This window comes from Mirounga angustirostris, unplaced genomic scaffold, assembly GCF_029215605.1.
Source record: "Mirounga angustirostris isolate CCGP_5_RB_7025 unplaced genomic scaffold, mMirAng1.0.hap1 SCAF_10, whole genome shotgun sequence".
NCBI lineage: Eukaryota > Metazoa > Chordata > Mammalia > Carnivora > Phocidae > Mirounga > Mirounga angustirostris.
In genome coordinates, this window is record NW_026991718.1 from 31,834,957 (window position 1) to 31,859,150 (window position 24,194).

General features: G+C 38.2%; 1 protein-coding gene across 5 annotated transcripts in view; it reads right to left on the reverse strand.

Annotated features, from left to right (window-relative positions):
* THUMPD2 (THUMP domain containing 2) overlaps nucleotides 1-18,077 on the reverse strand; it is a 38,026-nt gene extending 19,949 nt beyond the window's left edge. For 2 of the 5 annotated variants that reach the window (XM_045884477.3, XM_054509687.2), the window contains exons 1-6: nucleotides 17,920-18,077; nucleotides 8,862-8,997; nucleotides 6,849-7,258; nucleotides 5,453-5,530; nucleotides 3,364-3,416; nucleotides 1,548-1,635 (exon numbers count right to left, since the gene is read on the reverse strand). In XM_045884477.3, the coding sequence (XP_045740433.1) occupies nucleotides 1,548-1,635; nucleotides 3,364-3,416; nucleotides 5,453-5,530; nucleotides 6,849-7,258; nucleotides 8,862-8,997; nucleotides 17,920-18,045 (891 nt within the window). In that variant the 5' untranslated portion in view covers nucleotides 18,046-18,077. The remainder of the gene's footprint in view (nucleotides 1-1,547; nucleotides 1,636-3,363; nucleotides 3,417-5,452; nucleotides 5,531-6,848; nucleotides 7,259-8,861; nucleotides 8,998-17,919) is intronic. The other 3 variants (XM_064572146.1, XM_045884478.3, XM_064572147.1) reach the window with 3 other exon arrangements.
* Between the last annotated feature and the right edge of the window lie 6,117 nt (nucleotides 18,078-24,194).

Here is a 24,194-nt window from a genome sequence, read left to right on the forward strand (position 1 = left end):
AGAGGGAACACAAGCAGGGGGAGTGGGAGAGGGAGAAGCAGGCTTTTTGCAGAGCGGGGAGCCTGAGGCAGGGATCATGACCTGAGCCAAAGGCAGACGCTTAACGACTAAGACTTTAATCAAGCAACAAATAAACCAGAGCAGAGACCTCAAATAGGGAAAGACAAAGTGAAGAACAATGGGGAGGAGTGATACACCTTGCAATACGTCTCTGTGTATTTCTACAGAAAAGTGTGTGTGTATACACAATTAGAGCTTAGTGATTAAGGACAGGCTGTTTAATGTAAGTGCTAAATAAGAACTTTTGAAACAGAAGGGGCGTATTTCAAGGGAAATTCTGACACATGATAATTTAGTTCAATCTAGTCGTTGGGGATAGTTGAAGGGTATAAAAATGTTACAAAGGTCTCATGTAGGGAGGAGTAAAGGTGGGGCAAGAGAAAAGAAGAAAAGCACTCTAGAGGCCTCATATTACGATAGGGAAGAGGGTAAGTTTAGAGTGTCTTGGTGGTAAAAACAGTGTCTTGAGAGAGGAAAGAGTGGATATCTTGTTTTAAAGTAACAGCAGAGTTCTATGTGTTTCATCAAGAGAGATGGGAACAGGAACCATTAGTAGAAGAGAACAATAAAGTATAATCTTCAACCTCAAGGACAGCAATGAAATGATTATCAAGTAACTTGATCAAACTAGCAAAAAATAAAACTAAGAAACAGTGTAAGAAGTTATAAACAGAGTAAAATAGGAAGAATATAATCAAGTATGTCTGTCCTAATACTGAACTCTCACTGGAAAACAGACCATCAGAGTGGATAAAAACAGAGCTGTGTGTTTGTAAAAAAACATACTGACAGCAAAGTTGAAAATAAAGCAGTGGCAAAGAAATGCAGCAAATGCAAAGAAAAAGAAAGGAATAAAAATATTTAATAAGACATGAAATTTAAGTTTAAACTCACTAATCAAGATAAAGAGAACTTTGTTACAATAAAAAGGCACAATTCCTGATGAAACAATAAAAGTCATAAATGTGCATATACCAAACTAGACAGCAGCTAAGGCAACAACTAGCGAAAGTGCAAAAACTTAAAAATATAAATATAGTAATCTAATGAGATTTTGAAAAACCTCTTTCAGAATTATGCAGATAGTAAAACAGTAATATAGCAGACATTCCTTGACTAAAAAATAAAATGATCTTCTTATGTCCACAGAACACTTGCAAAATCTTGGTCACAGAGAAAAACTTAAAATTTATGTAGAGGTTTTATAGGCCATCTGATTGTGACATAAAAGATTAGAAATGATAAAAATGTAGCTATCTTTGGACTCGGCTTTTTCATAGCCAAAATACTCTCAGAAGTTCAACAATATATAAAACCATATCACTGTAGCAGTTCATAAATGTAAGGGCAACAGAAAGAGAAAGAAAAGGATAGGAAAAAAAGAGAAACAAAAAGAAAGGAAAAGAAAGCAAGCAACCAAGATGTCCACCAATCAGTTATTATGCAAAGGACCTTGCTATTAAAAAGAAAGCAAACATTTTCCTTACCTTAATTTCAGCGAGAGAGGCCATTGCCCATGCTATGGTAGATCTCAGGCCTGCTGTCTTGATGTAAGCTCTGCTGGCTAAAGGAACCCTACAAAGAAAAGAACCTGATGGTAACCCCAGTATTACTGTATGGTAAAGAAGATCAGGATATAAATAAAAATGATTAACCTGGTCACATCTGTGACTCACCTTAACATATTCATCTAACATACAGCTAAGTATCTGCTAAGTTACAGAATATTTTAATCTTATTACAAAAATACCTTATCCAATCGGCACCTTGTCTAACCAGCCAGTGTGGTATTTCAGAAAGGTAAATTTGTGGGGCGCCTGGGAGGCTCAGTCAGTTAAGCACCTGCGTGTGGCTCAGGTCATGGTCCTGGGGTCCTGGGATCGAGCCCTTTGTCGCTGGGCTCCTTGCTCAGCAGGGAGCCTGCTTCTCCCTGTCCCTCTGCCCACCTGTATTCTCTGTCTCTCAAATAAATAAAATCTTAAAAAAAAAAAAAGGTAAATTTGTTGGACAACTGAAATTTAAACTCTTAAGTGTTTGACTTATAAAAATCTAATCACATAGGTAGAAAAAAATCTTTTTCAAATGTTAATATACTTTCCTGCCTTCCCATATGGAATATATGGTGCTGATCTGGAGTCATCAAGAGGAACACACTGTTCTGTGATATGGATGTACTATGGGAAGTAGGGCTGAATGGATGCTAACCCTTGAAATCTGTTTTCTAGAAAAAAATCGCTTTTGTACATTTGTTCTTTGCTCATTTGCATCTTTCTCAAAAGATGAAATGAAGCATGACATTGCATTGTCTAAAATAATTTATGGAACGAAGAGCTGAAGCAGACATCTGCCAAATGAGTTCACTGGCCTCCATTATGTATCACTTCATATTTTATCCTCTACCTCATCACTTTTATTATCAGTGTTTCCAGATTTGATAGAAGTTTTCAAAATATTATTTCTATCTTTCTAATGCAATGAACAAGAAAGCTTGAGAAAATCTATTACAATAATCTTAAGCATTCTTTTTTACATCCTGGCTTACAGATGCCTAAATGTGAGCTTAGAGCTAATGGGGTATTCCTATTGAATTTTTATAATCTTTAAAAATATTCCATGCCTAGAATCTAGAAAAAGGGTATCTAAATCACATTATACTATGTAAACAGGGATGTGCATATAAAATGTTTTGAAGAATGCCAACAACATTTATATGCTTCCAAGGAACTGGAAATCACTATTTTCATCCAACTAGCTCTTTCTTCCCAGAGCATCCAGGAAAGTACCTGTTATATGATAAGTATTCAACAAATATTTTGGAATAAGGAAATGAACCATTTGCATTTATTATCATATAGTACCCTGAAAGATTAGAGAGATACCTGAAGTAGATTTTAAAAACTGGAAATACTCTCCCACAATAAAGGAATAATAGCAATAAAATTTGTAGAATGTTCAAATGTGAATTTTAAGAACTGTGCTGTATTTTCTATTTCAATAAAAACTCCAGATGCCAACAGACTAAGGGCCTGTGAAAATCATTTAATAATAGAAATAATTAGATATAATTTTCAGTATGAATCACAATCAGTGAATGATTGTAATCAAATCTTTTATAGCTCTAACTGGCCAGATTAAATCATAAGCATTAAGCACCAAGAAAACACTGGCTCAAGTAAAAAACTCAAATGCTTTGCCTTTAGCCCCCTCTGTTATATCGATGTTTCATATTATAAATAAGAACATAAAGTTCTTACTTTTACAAACTCTAAGGGACAAACATGAAGCTTAGAGAACAATATCTACCTGAACACAGGGATTCCCACCACAGAGTAAATGTCATTTAGATGTATGAAGATCTGAAAGAACAAATAGAGAAGTTAGAACAGAACAGGAAATGCATTACCAAATGCACTGACAATTTGAAAACTTCCATTTTGAAACTATGTTTTATTTTTAAATTTACTTTGTTTTTTATTTTTTACATAATCTATATTTTAATAAAAAAAATCTAAGGCCTTGTTTATCATATATGGAAAGATGTTCCATAATATTTTTTTCTTGAGCAGAGACAAAGTAAATTTTTAGTACATTCCATAGAAAGATTCTGAGGATAATTCGGTATACAAGGTATATGGACACTCATGTTCTGAAGAGATCTTGAGTTCTTTCTTCCCAGAGATTCTCTGAATTATCATAACTGGATCAGACTCTTTAGCATTGTGGGTTAGAGAAGACTTCCTGAACCCACCTTAATTCTAACTTCAAATAAGACTTGAGGTCACACAGGACCATCACAGGCTACATTTCCAGGGTAACAAAATTTTCTTCAGGCCAAAGATATCATAGCAAGGGTGACCTTTTCTCTCTCCACTATCCGTAGGTGAGCTTCTTCCTTTCTACTACCCTTCTTCTGTTGGGCCATAAAGAGGATTTAAATGTCTCAAGTTATAACTAGTAGCTCAATTAAATTTTAAAAGTTAGAATCTTACTTTCATAGTCTGATGAGGTTTATGGACTATTCTGACTCTGCTGTTTGACCTCAAGAGCATTTGATCCCTAATACTTTGACCCCAAGGTTATTTTCACTGTATAGTTTAATCAGAATTACTCCAATATTGACAAATTTTTATTAAGAAAAGAATGACCTGGAATGAACTCCATTTAGTCAATTTAAATCCTTGATCATCAAAGCTAAACTTCCCAATGTTTTGGATTATTCATTTTAGCAAAAGTATTAGGATTCTTTTCTATTTAAAATCGATACTCAAGAGAAGATACACTGATATTTTTTAAGATTTTATTTATTCATTTGAGACAGAGAGATACAGAGAGAGTGTGAGCAGAGGGTGAGGCAGAGGGAGAGGGAGAAGCAGACTCCCCGCTGAGCCGGGAGCCTGATGCGGGGCTTGATCCCAGGACCTGGAGATCATGACCTGAGCTGAAGACAGACACCCAACCATCTGAGCCACCCAGGTGCCCCGATACACTGATATTTTTGTATATCAAATGTTATTAAGACTAGCTTCTCCCACTATAAAATTTTTTCTCTTAATTTTGCTGAACAAAATTTGTTTTAAGGTTTGATTCTTCTGTTAATTTTGGTCACAAATTTTACGTGTGATTCTACTGTTGACAATTATGTTAATAGCTATTATTAGTTACACTAAATGGCTGATAGGAATTAAATTAGCTATACTTATTTAGGCGCTAAGCTATGAGAAAAGTGTAATTTTGAGGCAGTGATATGGGGCCAAGGGGACATGGGGAGATGGGAACCAGCAGAGCACAAGATGAGAGAACTGGAAAGGAGAGATGGAAGGAGGACACCCTCATGTCAAAACATTCTTGAGGTCAAAATATTTTTCTTTTTCCTTTTTTTTTTTTAAGATTTTATTTATTCATTTGAGAGAGAGAGAGACAGAGAGAGCACAAGCTGGGGGAGAGGCAGAGGGAGAGGTAGAAGCAGACTCCCGGCTGAGCTGGGAGCCCTACCTGGGGCTGGATCCCAGGACCTGGAGATCATGACCTGAGCTGAAGGCAGAGGCTTAACCATCTGAGCCACCCAGGCCCCCCAAAATATTTTTCATGACAGCAGTGAAGAACTGCTGCAGACAGCATCTCTGCAACCTTATAATAAATTTTTAAAAATTCAACTGTGACAAAACAATTCCATCCCAAAACATCTTATTTGGATAAGACATTTTCAAAGTGAAAAGTACTAGTAAAATTATCTGCACTATTCTACTGCTAAAGAGAAAACAGACTGCTGGATCCATAGAGACATGCTTTTTAAAAAACTCTAAAGCAAAACTGAAAAGTACAGTACAGATAGTTGACCTTGTCTTTAAACAATTAGGTTACAGGCATATAAAATAAAACAAACATTCAGTACCTCTAAATTTGGATTCCTCAAATCTGCTTTCCATCCATACTGTTTCATAAGAGCAATTCCAATTACTCTTCCTACTTCCTGAAAAAGCAGAGAGTTATAGAAAATACTAAAAATGAAAATTTTACATTTAAATGTAAGCAAAAACTAAGAGTATGAGTCAGACTACCTGATGGTAATTTAGGGTTACAATATTAAAATATGACACGAAAGCATTTTCTGTTGAAGGCAAGAAGGCTGCATTTTACCTCTTCCACCCCCAACATATCCTATGGCATTGATGTCTACTCATGTGTAATCTCTATTCTTGTAATAACCAGATCATGAATCGATAAAAATGATCATTGTGGGTTTTAGGATACAGATGCAAGGTTAAAGATGAACTATTTGAGCTACTACAATCCTATGTGTTTACAAATTACCAGAACAACAACATTAGACTCAATCTTTAGGGTCTGATTTTAAGGCTGACCAAAGGACCCAGATCTGTGCTCTTATATCACTGAACTTTGTAAGGACCAAGTGATGAAGTGTTTTGAAGGACACTGTGGTGTTCACTCTCCCCTAGATAGTTGAGACTTTGAGTGCATTCGTGTCTTTGTAGTCTGGGTCCTGGTGACAATCATACATGCAAGGCGTAGTGTAGAGCAACCAGAACTGAAGAGAAACCCAAAAAGCTTAGGACAATAATATTATGATTTCTAAATGTAAAGAATATCTATGAGGGCGCCTGGGTGGCTCAGTTGGTTAAGCGACTGCCTTCGGCTCAGGTCATGATTCTGGAGTCCTGGGATCGAGTCCTGCATCGGGCTCCCTGCTTGGCAGGGAGTCTGCTTCTCCCTCTGACCCTCCTCCTTCTCGTGCTCTCTGTCTCTCATTCTCTCTCTCTCAAATAAATAAATAAAATCTTAAAAAAAAAAAAGAGTATCTATGAGTTTAAGGAAACTTTGAGGGAGAAAGTAAAAAAAGGAGGTCATTACATGGAATGGCATGCCATTACTCTTAAGCATCTAAGGTAAATTGAAAAAGGAAAATTTTTTTTTTTTTTTTTTTAGATTTTATTTATTTACCTGACAGAGAGAGACACAGCGAGAGAGGGAACACAAGCAGGGGGAGTGGGAGAGGGAGAAGCAGGCTTCCCGTGGAGCAGGGAGCCCGATGCGGGGCTCAATCCCAGGACCCTGGGATCATGACCTGAGCCGAAGGCAGACGCTTAACGACTGAGCCACCCAGGTGCCCCGGAAAATGCATTTTTAAAGAGATTTAATTATATGAAATTAGGCCTAGTTATCTGCCTAGCCAAATTATCTATTCTGTGAAAGGCTGCCATCTCATTTTAAATCCGAAGAGTGGTTAATTCTTTCAGAAAGCGGAACTTCACCCTGGGAGGGAGGCATACCTGTGCGGTGAAGGTCTTTGCCAGAGTGCCACTGCAGCGACAAGAAACTCGGAACGTCAAGTCCTTCCGGTCTGGGGTACCAGCTGCTTTCACTACATCGTTCTGAAATGCTTCTGGAGGTTTTTCTCCGCTAGTGAGAAAACCTCCGTGCTCCACTGTTTCTTCTTCCATTTGCTTTTCCAGTTGGCATTCCCTGCTCTCTTGTAGCTCTTGCATTTGCTCTGTTTTTAATTTCTTAGGATTGGTGATGTCATTTTCTCCTACTTTTCTCTTTAGTGGGTTAGCATCTCTTCGAGAAAGTTTGTCCTTTTTTGCATCAAGTTCAAGAAGATTTTTCCAAATTGAAATGGCACTCAACCAACTTTCTGGATCATCATTTACAAGTCTTTGCATTTCATTAAATATTTTTCCTAAAGAAATAAGATCTCAGTTTATCCTATACCAAAGCCTTAAAGACAGGCTATTACATTCATCACCCCTAAATTCCATTACCTTTATTTCTTTAAAATAAGTTTTACTAAACTGCTACATGAATAGTGAGTTCACCTTCACCTGGAATTTATATAATTTAACATAAGAATATTGTGCAAAATAAAGTTCATTCTTATATTCCATACTTAACATCAAAACTGTTTTAAAATTTCTATAGAATTATCATATATTTTAGCAAGATCATTTGTCCTATGAAAATATATATCTATACCTTCAATATATGCATACACCTAGAGTACGTATTGATTTTTGAAATAATGCTGATCTTGCCTATAAAAACTAAGTTAAAAAAAACAGAATAAACTGCAAAACAGAGCTCAGAAACAGAGCAAATGAATATTGAAACTATCTTAGACCATACAATATTAGCGTACATCATAAAATGAGTTTTCATAAAGTAATACTTCAGATACACAACCCATTCATAACTTAGGGACTGCCAGCATGCTCAATATAATGTAATCTTCTTTTGATGAACAAAGTTCATCAAGGTGACCCAAGAGTAATTACTGTATTCTCTAAAGATGAGAATGTGTGGAATTTTGGGATGAAATTATATTGACCCCATGGTATAACACCTTAGGATTTGCTTTCTAATAACTTTTCTGACCTGTTTTGACTTCTTGCCATTTGTATCTTTATTTACACAGTTTAGTATAGACCATAATATTACATGATCTCAGAAATTAAAATGAAGTTTAAGCCAATGTCTAGTCTAGCAGTATCTGACCCTTCCTTCTATTAAGATCCTTAAATTATTTTAGTAGCATATTTATAAAATTAGAAAGTGGAGGGGCGCCTGGGTGGCTCAGTCGTTAAGCATCTGCCTTCAGCTCAGGTCATGATCTCAGGGTCCTGGGATCGAGCCCCGCATCTGGCTCCCTGCTCAGTGGGAGGCCTGCTTCTCCCTCTCCCACTCCCTCTGCTTGTGTTCCCTCTCTTGCTGTGTCTCTGTCAAATAAATAAATAAAATCTTTAAAAAAATAAATAAATAAAATTAGAAAGTGGAAAGGGAATCTCTTAAGCCTCCTTTAACTGTAATGCTTTATAAATGGGTATAAATTTATTCAAAACCTTAAATTTAAGGTCCCCTAAGCAGGAGATTTTATTACATAGTATTTTTTCCAATTATATAATTCATTAGTTAAAATGTACAAAGTGACAGTTTTGATCAACTTATAAAACCATGCATTCTGGGTTATTACATGCTCCCGGGTCTAAATAAATGCATCTGACCATATGTATCTCTACATAAGGTTTCTGAACATAATTAAAATGGAAGAAATGTGACTTGGAACACTAAGGCTCAGAAAATAGGCAGCAGATTGCAAAGAGACAACATTAGCTGATAATATGATTAATATGGTGATAATATTCAGGAAATATGGAAAAATACATAATTAATGACCCCACAGGTATGAATGAATCTTAAAAATGTGAAATGGGTACAAATTAATTATCGAGCAGAAAACTTTGGAGTACAATATATCATGGGGGTAAAAGCAACAGGCATCTACATACCTTTACTTACAGAAGAAACATTAAGTGGCAACTGCTTTTTAATCAGCAAAAATAATCTTTCTGCAGATTTTAATTTTTTCAGCATATTTAAGTCAGAACAGGTGGTGAAGAAAACTTTACCTGAAATATATTCAACCTAGAGACAGAAAAGATTAATGTAGTCCTGTGTCAGAGTAAGAATCATTTCCCTTTTCCCCTCTTAATGAATTAAAACACAGTGTCTAGCCTGACAATAAAAACAACCATTTCTAAAATATGTACTATTTGTCAGACACTGTCCTAGGCACTCTGAATACATTTCCCCTCTCATCCTTATAACAACCTTCTAAACAAACAAACAAACAAATAAATAAATAAAGGGGCGCCTGGGTGGCTCAGTTGTTAAGCGTCAGCCTTCGGTTCAGGTTGTGATCCCAGGGTCCTGGGATTAAGCCCCGCATCGGGCTCCCTGCTCTGCGGGGAGCCTGCTTCTCCCTCTCCCACTCTCCCTGCTTGTGTTTCCTCTCTTGCTGTGTCTCTGTCAAATAAATAAATAAAATACAAAAAAAAAAAAACCAAACCAAAAACAACCTTCTAAGGTAGATTTTATCACCCCCATTTCTTAGATTATGAAACTGAGGCTTAGATAGGTTAAATAACTTGTATGAAGTCACACAGTGACCAAGATCATAATCTATGTCACGGTACCTTTTGTAAAGTGTGTGTGTGTGTGTGTGTGTGTGCATGCACGTGCGCACACAGACACTCCTAGGACAAATCGGGTGACTAGCCCAAGGTTAACATCATTAGTAGGCATTTATTAAACACCTACCTCGTGGTCTACGAGGAAGCATCCAGCATATGTCCTAAAGATGAATGATAATTTAATACCTATATACTGACATATAAATAAGAATGTAAAATTTATAAGAAAATATCTTGAATTAAACCCAAATGAAAACAAAAAAAGTTAACATAATAAATGCATTGATAAGCTGTAGGTACAAGGTACAAAAGTAGCACTGAATAGGGAACCATCATTAGTAAAAGTCTCAGGAAAGAACCCTGTAAGATTTGGGAAGAGAGATTCTGACAGAAGAAAGGGCAAGATGCAGGGGTGGGAGTGACAGCCTGGCTGAAGTAAACTGTAAGTCAGCATGGCAAAATTTGCTGTGTTATGCTGACTGATAGTGTCAGGTGGATGGAGGGTGTAGCTCAGGCCAGCCTGATAAATGGTAATGAAAATCTGAGTACCCCAGATGGTAATGGTCAACCATTATAGACTTTTGATGAAAGCTGTGACAGCACTGAACTAGCTAGCAGAAAAAATTACTTTAGAAGAGGCATAAAGTACGAAGTGTAGATTGTGATGCTGGAGGAAGAAGATTACGGAGGTAGAAATAATGAGACACTTGGTTGTGGAACTGAAAAAGGGACAACAACAAGAAATATGCATCACACAGAAAGAGGCTTTGGAGACAGGATGGATATGTTGTAAAAACCAGAGAAGAAAGAAAAATAAAAAAGTGCACTGGCAATAGAGAGTCTGGTGAGGTATGGCAAATGGTGCTCAATACCAATGGACTCCTCTAAAACTTTTGGGATTAACGCAATTCTCTCAAGCTCAGGATGGATGTGGATTGTCTTAAAATTTTCCTTTTAGTGGTGGCCATTGGCTGACTGGGATGGTTCTAAGTTATCTCCTAGAACTGAGGTAATGGGGAATTTGGAGTATCCCATGTGTTCAGGCAGTTGCCATCCAATGGGAACTTGAATTCCAAGTATTTTTGTACTCTTGATCTGATATGGTCTAATTAAGTTTTTGGGATGGTACTTTCTTGGGTTACCATTCTAGCTTGATGAAGAAGAATCACTGCTGAGGAAGCCCTAGATTGACATCACGTAAAACCCAAACACTTCATTATAAGATTAACAAGTTTTGGGGACCTATGGTACAGCATGGTGATTATAGCTAATAATACTATATTATATAATTGAAAGTTGCTATTAGATTTTTAAATGTTCTTACCACAAAAAAGTAATGGTAGTTATGTGACTGGATGGAGGTGTTAGCTAATGCTATGGTATTAATCATTTGCAATATGAAATTTATCAAATCAACATGTTGCACATCTTAAACTTACACAATAGTATATGTCAATTATATCTCAATAAAGCTGGAAAAACAAATTAAATAAAACCCAAACAGCTTGGGTACTGGAAAGTGCAGCTGACCAAGATAGCTTGAGAAAGTAGGGAATGAGAAGAATGTTTAGGAATCAACATTTAAGGCGATAAGGAAGTAACAAAAATAAGAACTTCTAGTTTCTAGAATTTACTTCTTTCTCATTACAAAAGTGACATTTTTCCACAAAAGTCAAAACTAAATATATACCTCAAAATGCTTAGATCTTGAGAACAAAGTTTTAAAAAGTAACTTTTAAAAGTTTAGATTTTATGTTACCTGACATAAAAATATAGCTGATATTAAAGCCATCACAAAACAAGCTAGAAGACATGAAATACCTTACCAAGATTATGGGGGGCAACTGAAATAAATATTCTACTGAAAATGTATGGTTTTAAGATTCAAGTTCTATAAACAAATTGATGCAACATTTAGACCAGTGATTTTAACCTAGTCAGTGATCTAGATATTAATTTGTAGTTGTTAATTGTACAAAGATCTTATCTTTTCTTACTTATTTGAATATGAAGGGAGACATTTTATACAGTGAACTTCCTCTAAAAATATCATTTTGGGGAGGTGGGAAGAACAACAACAAAAAAAGAGAACATGATTGAAAATCAAGTTAATTAAAAGGAACTAAAGGCTTAATTTATTTGGGGAATCAAATTATAAGAAGGTTTTGAGGCATTAAAATGCTAAATACATTTTCAAAACCAAAAGCAACATTATTCTCTTTATTTCAAAATTAACATGAGGCCTACATTCCTTTTACAAGTAATATGCATGTAATCAGAAGTAGTTTACTAAATTGCAAAACAGTCACTATGAAAATCAAATAATCATATATCATGGAAGCACTATAATGGTTTACCTTTGGTGAAGATACTGTATTATATCTTAAAGCAGGAGGGAGAATGAATTTTGGTGCTTATAAGTTCAAAAACTGCTAAAGCTGGTGTTAACCTTTTTCTTTAATTTATTGCTTGTAACTTACCATATTCAATTACAATACTTAGGAGAGAAATGTGGCATTTTAGGGTATTTCATCCAAATATTTGTTACTTGAAAATTTATATATACAATCTGTTTTTTCCATTTGGAATTAAATCATAACCAAGTGTCTAAAACCAGCTGGTTTTATGTCTAACACTTCTGAAGATGAAATAACAGTCTTTATTAAAGTAAAAACAGTTCTGTTATCAGGTAGCATATCTAAGCAGTTAGCGTTTTTGCCTTTCTTTTAGAATTCAGTCATTCAAATCTAACACAAAAATTGAAAGTTTAACTCTAGGCAAAAATGCATAGGAAGATAGGGAGATATCAAAGTTCTCCTAATTCTACAGATGCCATCTAGTTTTAGAATTAATTTTAAATTGCTAAGCGAAGAATTGAGGTGGTACATGAGCTTTTTTGATACATTTTATAAGAATTAAAAAATATATTTTATTTAATTAAAAAAATTCAAGAAATTTCTCTACAAGATATGCGGAGAATCTTAAAAGATATCAACCTTATATAATTACCCCATTAAATAAAATAACTATGAAATAACCTGATTATCTGGTTAGATCTACCCCACTACCCTCTATCACCAAGACCCCACTAAAAATTTAAAAATTGACTGCCTTATTCAGGTTCAGGACCCAAGTTGAAAGTCTTTGCTATGTGGGCTTATAAAGACCAGTTAATCCACTGACAGAGCCTTTCTGGCTAGCTAGAAAAATTAGGTACACCTCTATTTTACTGATTTTATCTTAAAAGTATTCTTGCTTTTATTGTTATAATAAATAACAGTATTTAATACATTAAACATTGTTATAAAGTAAAGCTTAATTTTTCCCAATGTATTTCTTTAAAGTAGTCCAGGTAAAATAAGTATATATTATGCATGTATATAAAATATATTATACACCTAAAAATATATAATTATACAATATAAATTAAATATTTAAACAAACCCAGGAACCTCTTAAGAAGTTTGCCCCACCACCAGGAGGAAAAAAAGAAATCTAACCTGAATCTGACCAAACTCTAGATACAACTTACAAGATTCCAATTTACAGGAAACAGAGAGGACATGTTAAACTACACCATGGAGATGCAACTGGCAATATCTACTAGACCAGGGGAAACTCTAGCAGTGCTGTCCAACAACTTCCGTGATGACGAAATGTTCTATAACCTGTGCTGTCCAATGCGGTCACCACTAGCACATGTGGCTTCTGAACACTTGAAATGTGCCTGAGAGTGAATTTTTTAAAATTTAATTTTAGTTAAAATAGCCACCATGCCCTATTGGATAGCATAGCTCTAGACTAGGGGTTAGAAAATGAGGCCTGGTGAGCTAAGAATGGTCTTTACCTTTTTAAAGGGATGTAAAAACAATAACAACAAAGAACGTGTAACAGAAACCACAAAGTGATCCATATATGTGATCTACAAAGCATAACATATTTATTATCCAGACCTTTAAAGGAAAAGTTGGCCGACCCTTGCTCTAGACTATGGGACAAACAACCTGCTTCTTTAACAAATAATAAATTGCTGGGGGAAAAAAGAGAGGTGAAGGGAAAATCTATAGATTAAAAGAGAATTTTTTTTTTCTTAGAAAATTTAAAGACTTAAAAGAGTATCAGCCAATCATAATGTGTGGTCCTTATTTGAATCCTCATTCATTCTTTCTTTATTTTTTCTAAGATTTTATTTATTTATTTGACAGAAAGAGCACAAGCAGGGAGAGTGGCAGGTAGAGGGAGAGGGAGAAGCAGGCTCCCTGCCGAATGGGGAGCCCAGCGTGGGGTCTGATCCCAGCACCCTGGGATCACGACCCAAGCCAAAGGCAGACACTCATCGGACTGAGCCACCCGGGTGCCCCGAATCCTCATTTAAATACACAAACTTAAGAACAAAAGTGACATTTATGAGACAAGCTGAAATTTGAACACTGACTAGATACTTGATAAGTTACTTTTAGATGTGATAGTGTGGCTTGTATTTTGAAACGAGCCATTATGTGTATTATCTCTTCTATATTATATGATACATATTATGCGGTAAGAGTCCTCTCATTCTAGACATAGAGTAGTCCCCTGTTACCGGTGGTATCGCTTCCCGCACTTGCCGCGCTCAACCGCGTGATTCGGAAGCAGATGACCTCCGCTCTGACTTAAGGTCAACAGCGTAAGGCCACGTAAGTCAATCGCAGTTCTGAGGCACCATCCTCCTTCTGAAGTCCCGTCAGAAAGTCAGTCAACAGTAGCCTAAGGTCCCGCACCTCACTCCATCTCATCACTTTGTCATCTCACATCATCACCAGAAGGGTGAGTACAGTACAATAAGGTATTTTGAGAGAGAGGGAGGGAGAGAGACCACATTCACATAACTTTTATTACGGTATATTTATAATTGTCCTATTTTATTTATTATTAATCTCTTACTGTGCCTAATTTATAAATTAAACTTTTTTATGGATATGTATATATAGTAGAAGACACTATATATAGGGTTGGTACTATCCATGTTCTCAGGCATCCACTGGGGGTCCTGGAACGTATCTCCCACGGAGAAGGGCAACTACTATATAGGCAAACATTCACATATGACGTGATATCTTGAGTTTGCTTCAAATTAACATGGGTGGAATGGAGCAGAATTCACTATGGGATCGTTCTTGCAGCTGGTTGATGAGTATGTGAGATTCCCACACTATTCTACTTTTGTGTATGTTTGAAATTCTCCAGGATAAAAAGCTAAACAGAATACACAAGGCACTTTCTATTGCGAGCTGCATGTTGAAGGAAGCACCTAAATCAGTCACCTGAGGGAGGAAGAGTTTGCAAGTTAAAATGCAAACGATTGGGCTTATGTACATTCCTACTGAAAGAAAAGTTTTTGGGGGTGGCAACTAGGGACATGTATTTTCAGCAAGCTCCCTACATGATTCTTATGTTCACTAAAACTGGAAAAACACTGATTAGAATGGTGTGATTCATTTGTAAAAGTAAACAATCATTTCTAAATTAATTTGTTTTGTAAATTCAGATTTTACAATATCAATTTTCTTGAAGCGAACCAAAGTTTCTAACAGACTCTCTTATTACTGCATGAATGATTTTAAGTATTCCTGTGCAACTCGTTCTTTGGGAACATTTACTGATCACCTACTAATTGCAAGACATTGTGTTACACATGCTACCAATCTTTATCTCAAGGACTGCTCTAATCCTTTTTTAAAAAGATTATTTATTTGAGAGAGAGAGAGAGCACAAGCAGGGGGAGTGGCAGAGGGAGAAGCTGGCTTCCCACTGAGCAAGGAGCCCGATGTGGGGCTCCATGTGGGGCTCGATTCCAGGACCCCGGGATCATGACCTGAGCTGAAGGCAGACATTTAACAGACTGAGCCACCCAGGCGCCCCTGCTCTAATCCTTTAAAGTAAGTATTATCATCTCCATTTTATATCCAAGGAAAAGTGAGGCTCAGAGATTTGAGTATTTAGCCCAAATTAAAAAATCTATTAAAAGAAGATTAAGATTTGAACATGTCTTTGGCCTCTAAAGTTTACATACACTCTTTTCCATGCTGTTACAGAAATAACCTACATGCTTCTGGGCAGTTTCCCACCATAATTTAATGTAGTTGTAAAGCACATGGGCTTCAAAGCAAGAAAGCTTCAGATACAAGTCCCAGCTCCACCATGTAGCATCAGTTTTCTCTTTATTTCTTTGTAAAATGGAGGGGAAAATGACCTATCACATAGGAGTCTTTTGAGGATTAAATCATATCCAATGTACATAAAAGTGTCTGACACACTCTATGTGCTTTATAAATGTTAGATGCTATCATTATGCTTTCAGGATTGCCTTAACTTTGAGAGTTTATATTAGTGAAACAGATGGAATTTCAGAGGTTATTTGTTCAGATCCCATTTCCAAGCATATCTATCCTTTTTTTTTTTTAAGATTTTTTATTTATTTGAGAGTGAGCAAGAGAGAGAGAGAGAGAGAAGGAGCAGGGAGAGGGGCAGAGGGAGAAGCAGACTCCCCACTGAGCAGGTAGCCCGATGTGGGGCTCGATCCCAGGACTCTGGGATCATGACCTGAGTTGAAGGCAGACACTTAACTGACTAAGCCACCCAGATGTCCCAGCATACCTATCCTTAAAACATACACAATCCAAATATGGAAATCCCTAAATCTCTTGGCATTTAATTCCTCTCATTGCCAAGAAGTTTGTCCCTATAATTTACTGAATTTTTTTTGCTGTGATGAACCCCTTAGTCCTCCTGTATCTCATTTTGTCTTTAGAGAAGATGGAGAACAAGCAGAGAAGATCATTTTTCTAATTAGACATACTCCAGTTGGGTCAAGCCTTCTATTTTTCATACTAAGAACTCTACGTTAACATTTTTTTTTTTTTTTTTTAAATCAGTGCAGCATGATGTAACAGCTGCACAGTATCAACTGGAACTGGACCCAGGAACTGGCCTGCCCGGGTTGGACATGATTATATACTCATGCCTGAGTTCACAGACAGCTTGGGTTTGAATCCCAGGTCTGCCACTTTACATGACTTGAATAATTTATTGGACTTACCTGTGCTTCATTTTCCTTTTCTGTTAAATGTAGAGCCTACCTCATAGGGCTGTTGTGAAAATTAAGCAGGTGAATACAGAGTAAAGACCTAAGAACATGGGCCTGACACATATTAAATACTCAATGTCAGCAATTCTTACATTGTTGCTTTTTTAGATTAGCTACATTCAGCATTCTATTAAGTTCTGTGACCCAAACCACAAATGGCTGGTGATCTAAGACTGATGCCCTTTTTCATGAGGCCCTCTATCCTCCACGCCCCCAACTCCCTCATTGCGGACAATCCTTTTGTGGCTTCCGACGCTGTAAGGGTTGCTAGAGTTGCGTGGTCAATTTCACTTAGTAAGTTTTCCTTTCCCAAAAACACATCATTCACACTGTCACATAGAGCCCGTCAAGTTACTGGAGTCTGTTTCTATTACGTCTTTTCCCTCTGCTTTCAAGAAACCAGTTCAGCATGTTCTGAAGAACCTAAACTCAAGTTTAAAACCTTGTTCATTCCATTGAAATGAACAGATAGATACCACCAACTGTTAACTTCCTCCAGAAGTTGGACTGTGAGGCCTCCGAGACTGTATTACTTTTGTAGCTACTATTTACTCGGTGTTTACGGTGCACTTGAGATACCCGGTATCATATAATCCTCCCAACAATCCTATGAAGTAAACACAATCACGATCAGGAAACTGGCAAGAGTCAAGTAATTGAACCTGAAGATAGTATTTGTATTTAAAGGGTGGAGAAAGGCTTCTAACTCTGACAGGTCTCATTCTAACTACGTGCACTATCCTGTACCTTCTTTTTAAGAATCTAGGAAATAACTTGCCTTAACCCCCCTCCCCCCCCCTTTTTTTTTTTTAAGATTTTATTTATTTGCGAGAGAGAGAATGAGAGACAGAGAGCATGAGAGGGGGAGGGTCAGAGGGAGAAGCAGACCCCCCGCCGAGCAGGGAGCCCGATGCGGGACTCGATCCCAGGATTCCAGGATCATGACCTGAGCCGAAGGCAGTCGCTTAACCAACTGAGCCACCCAGGCGCCCCCCCCTCCCCCTTTTAATAAAACTACAGGCATGAGAGATACGCGGTCATAGATGTGGAGGGGAGAACGACTGGAGGTTCTTTCCAGCAGTAATTAAAGGATGTGTCAGAACTCCGAGGCTCAGGACCGTCGCCTTGGTGGGTCCGGGGCTTGAGAGTTGGGGACTCGCGTCGCTTTCAAGGGTCTACACCGACCCTGGCGCGGAGGGAGCAGGGCCTCCCTCCTTCCCGCCGGGGCGCTCGGTGAGGGCGACTCACCTGCGTGGCCGCCAGCCGCGTCCGCACCTCCCTCATCAGGAAGGGCTCCAGGCCGCGGCCCGCGGTGCAGAAAAACCTGGCGCCCGCTGCAGGCCGCGAGCCGGAACCTGTCCGCAACGCCGCCATGGCGGCCCGCGCGCGCGGCCCCGCGGCTCCGGGTCACGTGGCCTGGGGCGCGCGCGGCGCGTCCCCGCGCTCCCGGCTGTGTGCTCAGGGGCCGGAGGGCGGGGTGGAGCCCGAGGCCAGCGGGCAGGGAGAATCCCAGTTGGGGCTGGGGATGCGGTCCCCTGGGAGGGGTGGCTGGGGTCTCCTTGGTTAACGGCTTGTAACTTCCCTGATTAGGCATCTGGAACTATTTAGAATCACAGATGGAAGGGATACAATTGGGATCTGTTATATGATCTACAAAAAGGATATATATCATCTAATCCATCTGCCTTATTTTTGAAATTGAGGAAGTTGATCCCTAGACAGGCCAAGGGACAGTTAGTGGCACAGCTGAGGCTGGTCTTGATAGCTAGGATAATGAGCTTTCTTCTATTTCTCCCAACTTTCTCCTCTCCTCTTCTCCATCCCGCTCCACTACTGTCCTCAAATAAGGGGCCCTATTCTGTCTTCACCAAGAATTGGGCCAAAGCTAGGAATCCTTAGGACCAAGAGCAGAAATTCCCATTCTCCAACTGAATGTTTTCATGTTCATGGAACAGGTCACATTTCTTGTACTACTAAGTTAACCACGAAGGTAATGAATGCACCATCCAGTTTGGGCCACCTGATTTAATTGGCTCTCTTAACGGTATTGAAGGGACTTCTTTAATTTTGAATTTTCAATTGGCAATGAAAATATTACTTGGAGGAATAGAAGCTGTATTACAAAGTGGACAGCATTACATTAGCTCTGTAGTTATATGAAGTTATATAGAAGTCATATATGTAGTTATATGAAGATATATAGAAACTATTAAATAAATGACTATCTTTCTGGCAAGTGCCTCTCATGTGCTTCCCAATGGGACCTAGGCAAATAACGGGTACTCCCTCTCTTCCTCCTCGCCCCACCCCAGCTCCTGGTCTACTGGGACAGTAGTAAGAAAATTCTTATGGAATCATGTAACGCGAGTGTTTCAAAGTTTCAGTCCTAAAACTTCTTCTCAGATCCTTTCATTTTGACAAATTCTTTCCTTCCTTCTTTCCTTTCTTCCTTCCTCTCTCCCTTCCTTCTTTCCTTTTTTTTTCCTTATCTTCTTTCTTTCTTTTTTTTTTTTTGCCTCCAGACTTATGTTCTCATTCTTTTGGCAGTTGACTTAGCTCATTCCAACTTCTTTATGCTTTGGGATTCCTGACACTCAAGTCTGTCTGGGGAAACCCATGAAACCTCCTTAGTACTTCCTACATTCTATACCCAAGATGGTGAGCACCCAGACATAGTTCAGTAAATACTGGACACCCGCTCTCTGCCAGTCCTCACACTAAGTCTTGAGGATGCTAAGATGAGTAAGCAAGGGTTTGGACTTTAAGGGGTTTAGAGAACGGTAAGATTGATTTAGTGAGGATGTGCCCAGGATGCTGTGGCAGCACAGAAAGGCAGCAGGGAGAGATTCCTGATGAAAATCACTCGTGAGCCAAGTGTTGAGGGTTGTGTAAGAGTTAAATGACTCTCTCTCTGGGGATGGAGGGTAGGGGTGAGGGTGTTAGTAGTGGGGTAGCCTTTCAGGTAATAGGAGCAGCAGATCCAAATGTGAGTGTGTGTGTGTGTGTGTGTGTGTCTGTGGTGGTGGGGTGGGGGAGAGGAAGGCCACAACATCAGTTAGGTGTTATTAGAGTATAAGTATATGAGTTGGGAAGTTGATAGAGATAAAGGTAGAGAGGTGGGTAGAGGTAATGTTATGGTGGTGCTGCCCAAGGTGGATGAAGAAATGACTCCTCCATGGCTAGCAGCATGCCTTCCTGGACAGAACCACTGCTGAGCTGAGGCTGCCGTCCTCCAGAGCCAGTCTTCCCCTTACATCCTCTTTTCCCTTCGTCTCTTGTCTTTCTGCCACCAGGAGCCTTTGGTCAGCAAGGTCAGGGGCTACTCTTGCTGCAATTGGGGGTGGGGGTGGGGGCAAGTGCATTCACTCACCTTTGGACCTTGCTATAGCACAGCACTTCCAAGAATGCCTTTCACACAGTGCTTGAGATGAGGTGAAATAGGTGGAGTTTTGCCTGTTTAGGGAGAAGATAATTGATTTTCTGAGAGGAGAGTTGCCTGGAATTCTCTCTTCATTACTCAAATACTCTTTGCTCCATCATTTCTGCTTCTCATTAAAATATGTCTTTACTGAAAAAAACCCACTGATCCTTATAGATGCTTAGCATATCCAGCTGAGTTTTGCTGTTTCAATATTGCATATTCCACAAGAAGGAAGTTGGCAGTTGGCAGGAACAATTTTACAACAGATATACTTTTAAGTGGGACCATTTTAGGAATTTAGGGTATGATTATTTGCTTCAAGATCTCCATGTTTTGGTGTAATTGGCAATTCCTTTAATTCTTAAAAGTGTTTGATGTAGGGGCATCTGGGTGGCTCAGTCAGTTAAGTGGCTGACTCTCGATTTCGGCTCAGGTCATGATCTCAGGGTCATGGGATCAAGCCTCATAGACTCCAGACTCAGCGTAGAGACTGCTTGTCCCTCTCCCTCTGCTCCTTCTCTGGCTTGTGCTCTCAACGCAGCTCTCTGTCTCTCAAATAAACAAATAAAATCTTTTAAAAAAGTGTTTGATATATGTACTTAGATATTAAAATGCAAATGCTTTAGGTTGTGAGATCCTTGAGGATGGGATGACTTCATTGATCTGGGCATCCACAACAAGCATGCTGGCTTGCCTGTCTCAGTCAATGTGTGCTGAATTGGATGGAATATAACTAAATGGAAGGTCACTCACTAAGGAAGTCCTCCTCACCACTACACCAGCAGGGGCCCTTGTGAGTGAGATATGGGGATAAGGGTAGAGGATTGAGGCCAATGGAGGGCACTGAGGGGATAGAAGGACCCCAAAGATAACTTCTTCACAATTTTGCCTGCTATTTCCCCTCCTTCCTCAGCATCCTTTTTATCCTCCCCACATACTTTATAAATAATGTTCCTTAACTAGGAATACTTGTCAGAATGACCTTTAGGGTCTTTTCAATATGTCATGCTTGCTCACCCCCTCACACCCCTCATGTTCTGGTACAGTTGAGTGGGGTTGGTTGCGAGTCAGGCCCCTTCTCCCCAAGAGAACAGGAACCATTGCTGTATCCCAATGGATTCAGTTGCCAACTTCTCCAAAATGCCCACTCTTTCCCTCCTCCCAGGCCTTTGCTTATACTGTTCCCTTTGTCTAGAATCCTATTCTCTTCCATTTCTTTTCTATAAGGCTCAGGTAGAATGCCACATCTTCCAGAATGCTCTCTGCTGCCTTTCTAGCATGCTTCTATTTACATATTTTATGTACCTTTATTATTTATTCATTCATAAATATTTATTGAGTCCATGTCAGTGTATCAGTTAATGTGACAAGGTTCCAGCCTTTGAGAAACTTTCAATTTAATGGGTGGTAATGGTGATGGTGCTGGATTGCTGAGAGAGACACATAAAGGATGACAATACAGTGCTATATGGTAAGGAAAGGAAAGCACCCGGGCCTGGCACATAGTAGGACTTAATAAATAAATGGAGTTGAATAAATGAACTTATCCTGAAGTCCAGTGAGCATTTGTTATGTTTGTCGCTTTTTATCTCCCTCTGAGCATCTTTGCCAAATCAGGGCATTCTCCATCTTCCTCTTCTTTTTCTTCTTTTTTTAAAAGATTTTACTTATTTATTTGAGAGAGAGAGAGAGAACACAAGTGTGGGGGGCAGCAGGAGAGAGAGAGGCAGACTCCCCATTGAGCAGGGAGCCCGACGTGGGGCTCAATTCCAGGACCCTGAGATCATGGCTTGAGCCGAAGGCAGACACTTAACCAACTGAGCAACCCAGGCACCCCAATTCTCCATCTTCTGAAACTCACCTCCCCAAGGTTTGTACACACCATGGGATACAGTGAACTCTTGCTCACACAACCGGGGGTAGTAACTTTAAGATTTTATAAATTTTTTATAATTCAGTGGAGTTACAGCATCATGGTAAAACCTCAGATACAGACACAGAAGTCTGTTGGACACACATTCCAACTAAGTCAGTATAGATTGTGAAAGAATCAACATATTTTTATGGCTGCAACTGCAAAAGCAATTTGAGAAAAAGCTATTGGTCACATAGTAATCATTTAAACCACTTATATGTACATGGTAACCACCTTGAATGGTGCTCCTTTAAGTATACAGTTAGAAAAGAGAAAATTTAGCAGAAAATTACTGCATTGTGTACATAAATACTGCCTGTGGAACATTATTTATTCATTAGTGTTCATGTCACTGTAGTTTTAATGTAGCATCAAAATTCAAAAGGTGCAATCTCCATGCCTTGATCTAGAGAGACAATTCTTTTATATGTATTATCTTGCTTTAGTTATGCAGTGCATGAAATTATTATTTCATTATTATTTTGATGTACAAATAGACTCTAGTATATCCAGTGCTTTTCGGGAAAAGTGTGACATGCATTTAATGCATATTTCAAAACACTAGGGTATTTGATGTGATTTTATTTGTTTAAATATATTTTGAGCTCCTAAAACTGTATTTATATCTGATAGATACTTATAATGTCCGAGCTGGAAGAGGGTATGGAAATTATTTCTTTGATACATTTGCTGACTGAACAAATGACTGAATATACAATTTTCTTCCATTTACTTGGATGACCTATATTGCCTAAATAAAATAAAGCCATTTTCTTCTTGCAGTTATGTTCACCTCACTCAGACTGTTGTTTTAATTTTCCTTTTCCTTGTGTTGCATTTATATGTATATTTACTATGAATTATTTTCCATTAGAGGCTTGTTATTACTAATCTTCCTATTTCTTAGTACAAGGAAAGCCCCAGACATGGCCCAAACTAACTAGGATTCCCTTACTTTGATATTTCCCTCTTCCATTTTCCAGTAAGACTCACTCCTTTCTGGTAGATGGTTATTTATTTTGCCTGTTTTATCAGTGGCAATTTAAACAGAATCACCTGAAAACTCAAGCAAATATGATCTACAAATGAACAAAACAACCAAGGGACAGATTCTATTTCTTCAGAAATACAGATAGAGAGTACCTTGTTTTAATGTGAATGGTATTTGGCAGAATAGAATCTGAAGATTGTATTAGCACGTTGGCTTAATTCAGTCAGCTTCTCTCCCATCGTTGGCATGAGAATTGAGAGTGGACTGTGGAGCAAGCAAGCTTATATGTTTTCATCTCTACTTTTCTTTTTGTTGGAGGGAAGTAATTTTTCGCTGCTCGTGGACATTTTGTGCTATTTTGAAAAAAAAAAAATTTAGCACCCTTGAAAACCTTTTTCTGATATCTATCCATACATAATCAGTCTTGCCTTTCAACACTGTTCTTTCAGAAAGTTTGAAATTCAATAGTTAAGAATATACTACTTATATTTAATGTTATGATTTTTTATAATGATATGAATTACTTGGCTAAACAGAAAAACAATATAGATACAAAATAAAAGCATGCAACCTGCAACATTGGGTTATGTCATCATTTGGTTCTTCCATGAAATACCTTCAAAATAGGACATAACGCCAGAAATTATTTGATACTAGATGAGTTTCTAGATCACAGGCAGATAATACTTGTATCTTTATCATGATATGTTGCTTTATTGCCCTGTCACTCTGATCAACTTATACCATACAGATTATCTTAAATCTTCAAAATCTAAATGTAGCCAGGTTGGGAAAAATCTTAAAAGCTGGCTTCAGAATTCATCTTAGGTACAAAATAGTCTTTAGGAAATTTCCTTGATGGAGTTCAGCAAGGCTTCAAGTCACTGACCAGAGAAATATAGAAATTATTAAACTGCTCTGCATAAAAGTCAACAGGAGATAGAGAATATTGTGAGAGGGAAAATCTGATAAGGAAAGGGGATGTGTGGGCCAGCAGTGTGGGAAACTGAGGCCAGTGGGAATAAACAACCAGTGAGAGATGGTGTGTAGTATGGTACCTAAAGAACTTCTAAGGATATTCAGTGCTCAATTTAAATTTGTTTCTGGTGTTACCATGTTGAACCCTCTTCTGTGACCCCAACTTTCTGTAAAACAAATAGACAAAACATAGCTTTTTGCCTGAGGTATTTTAAGAT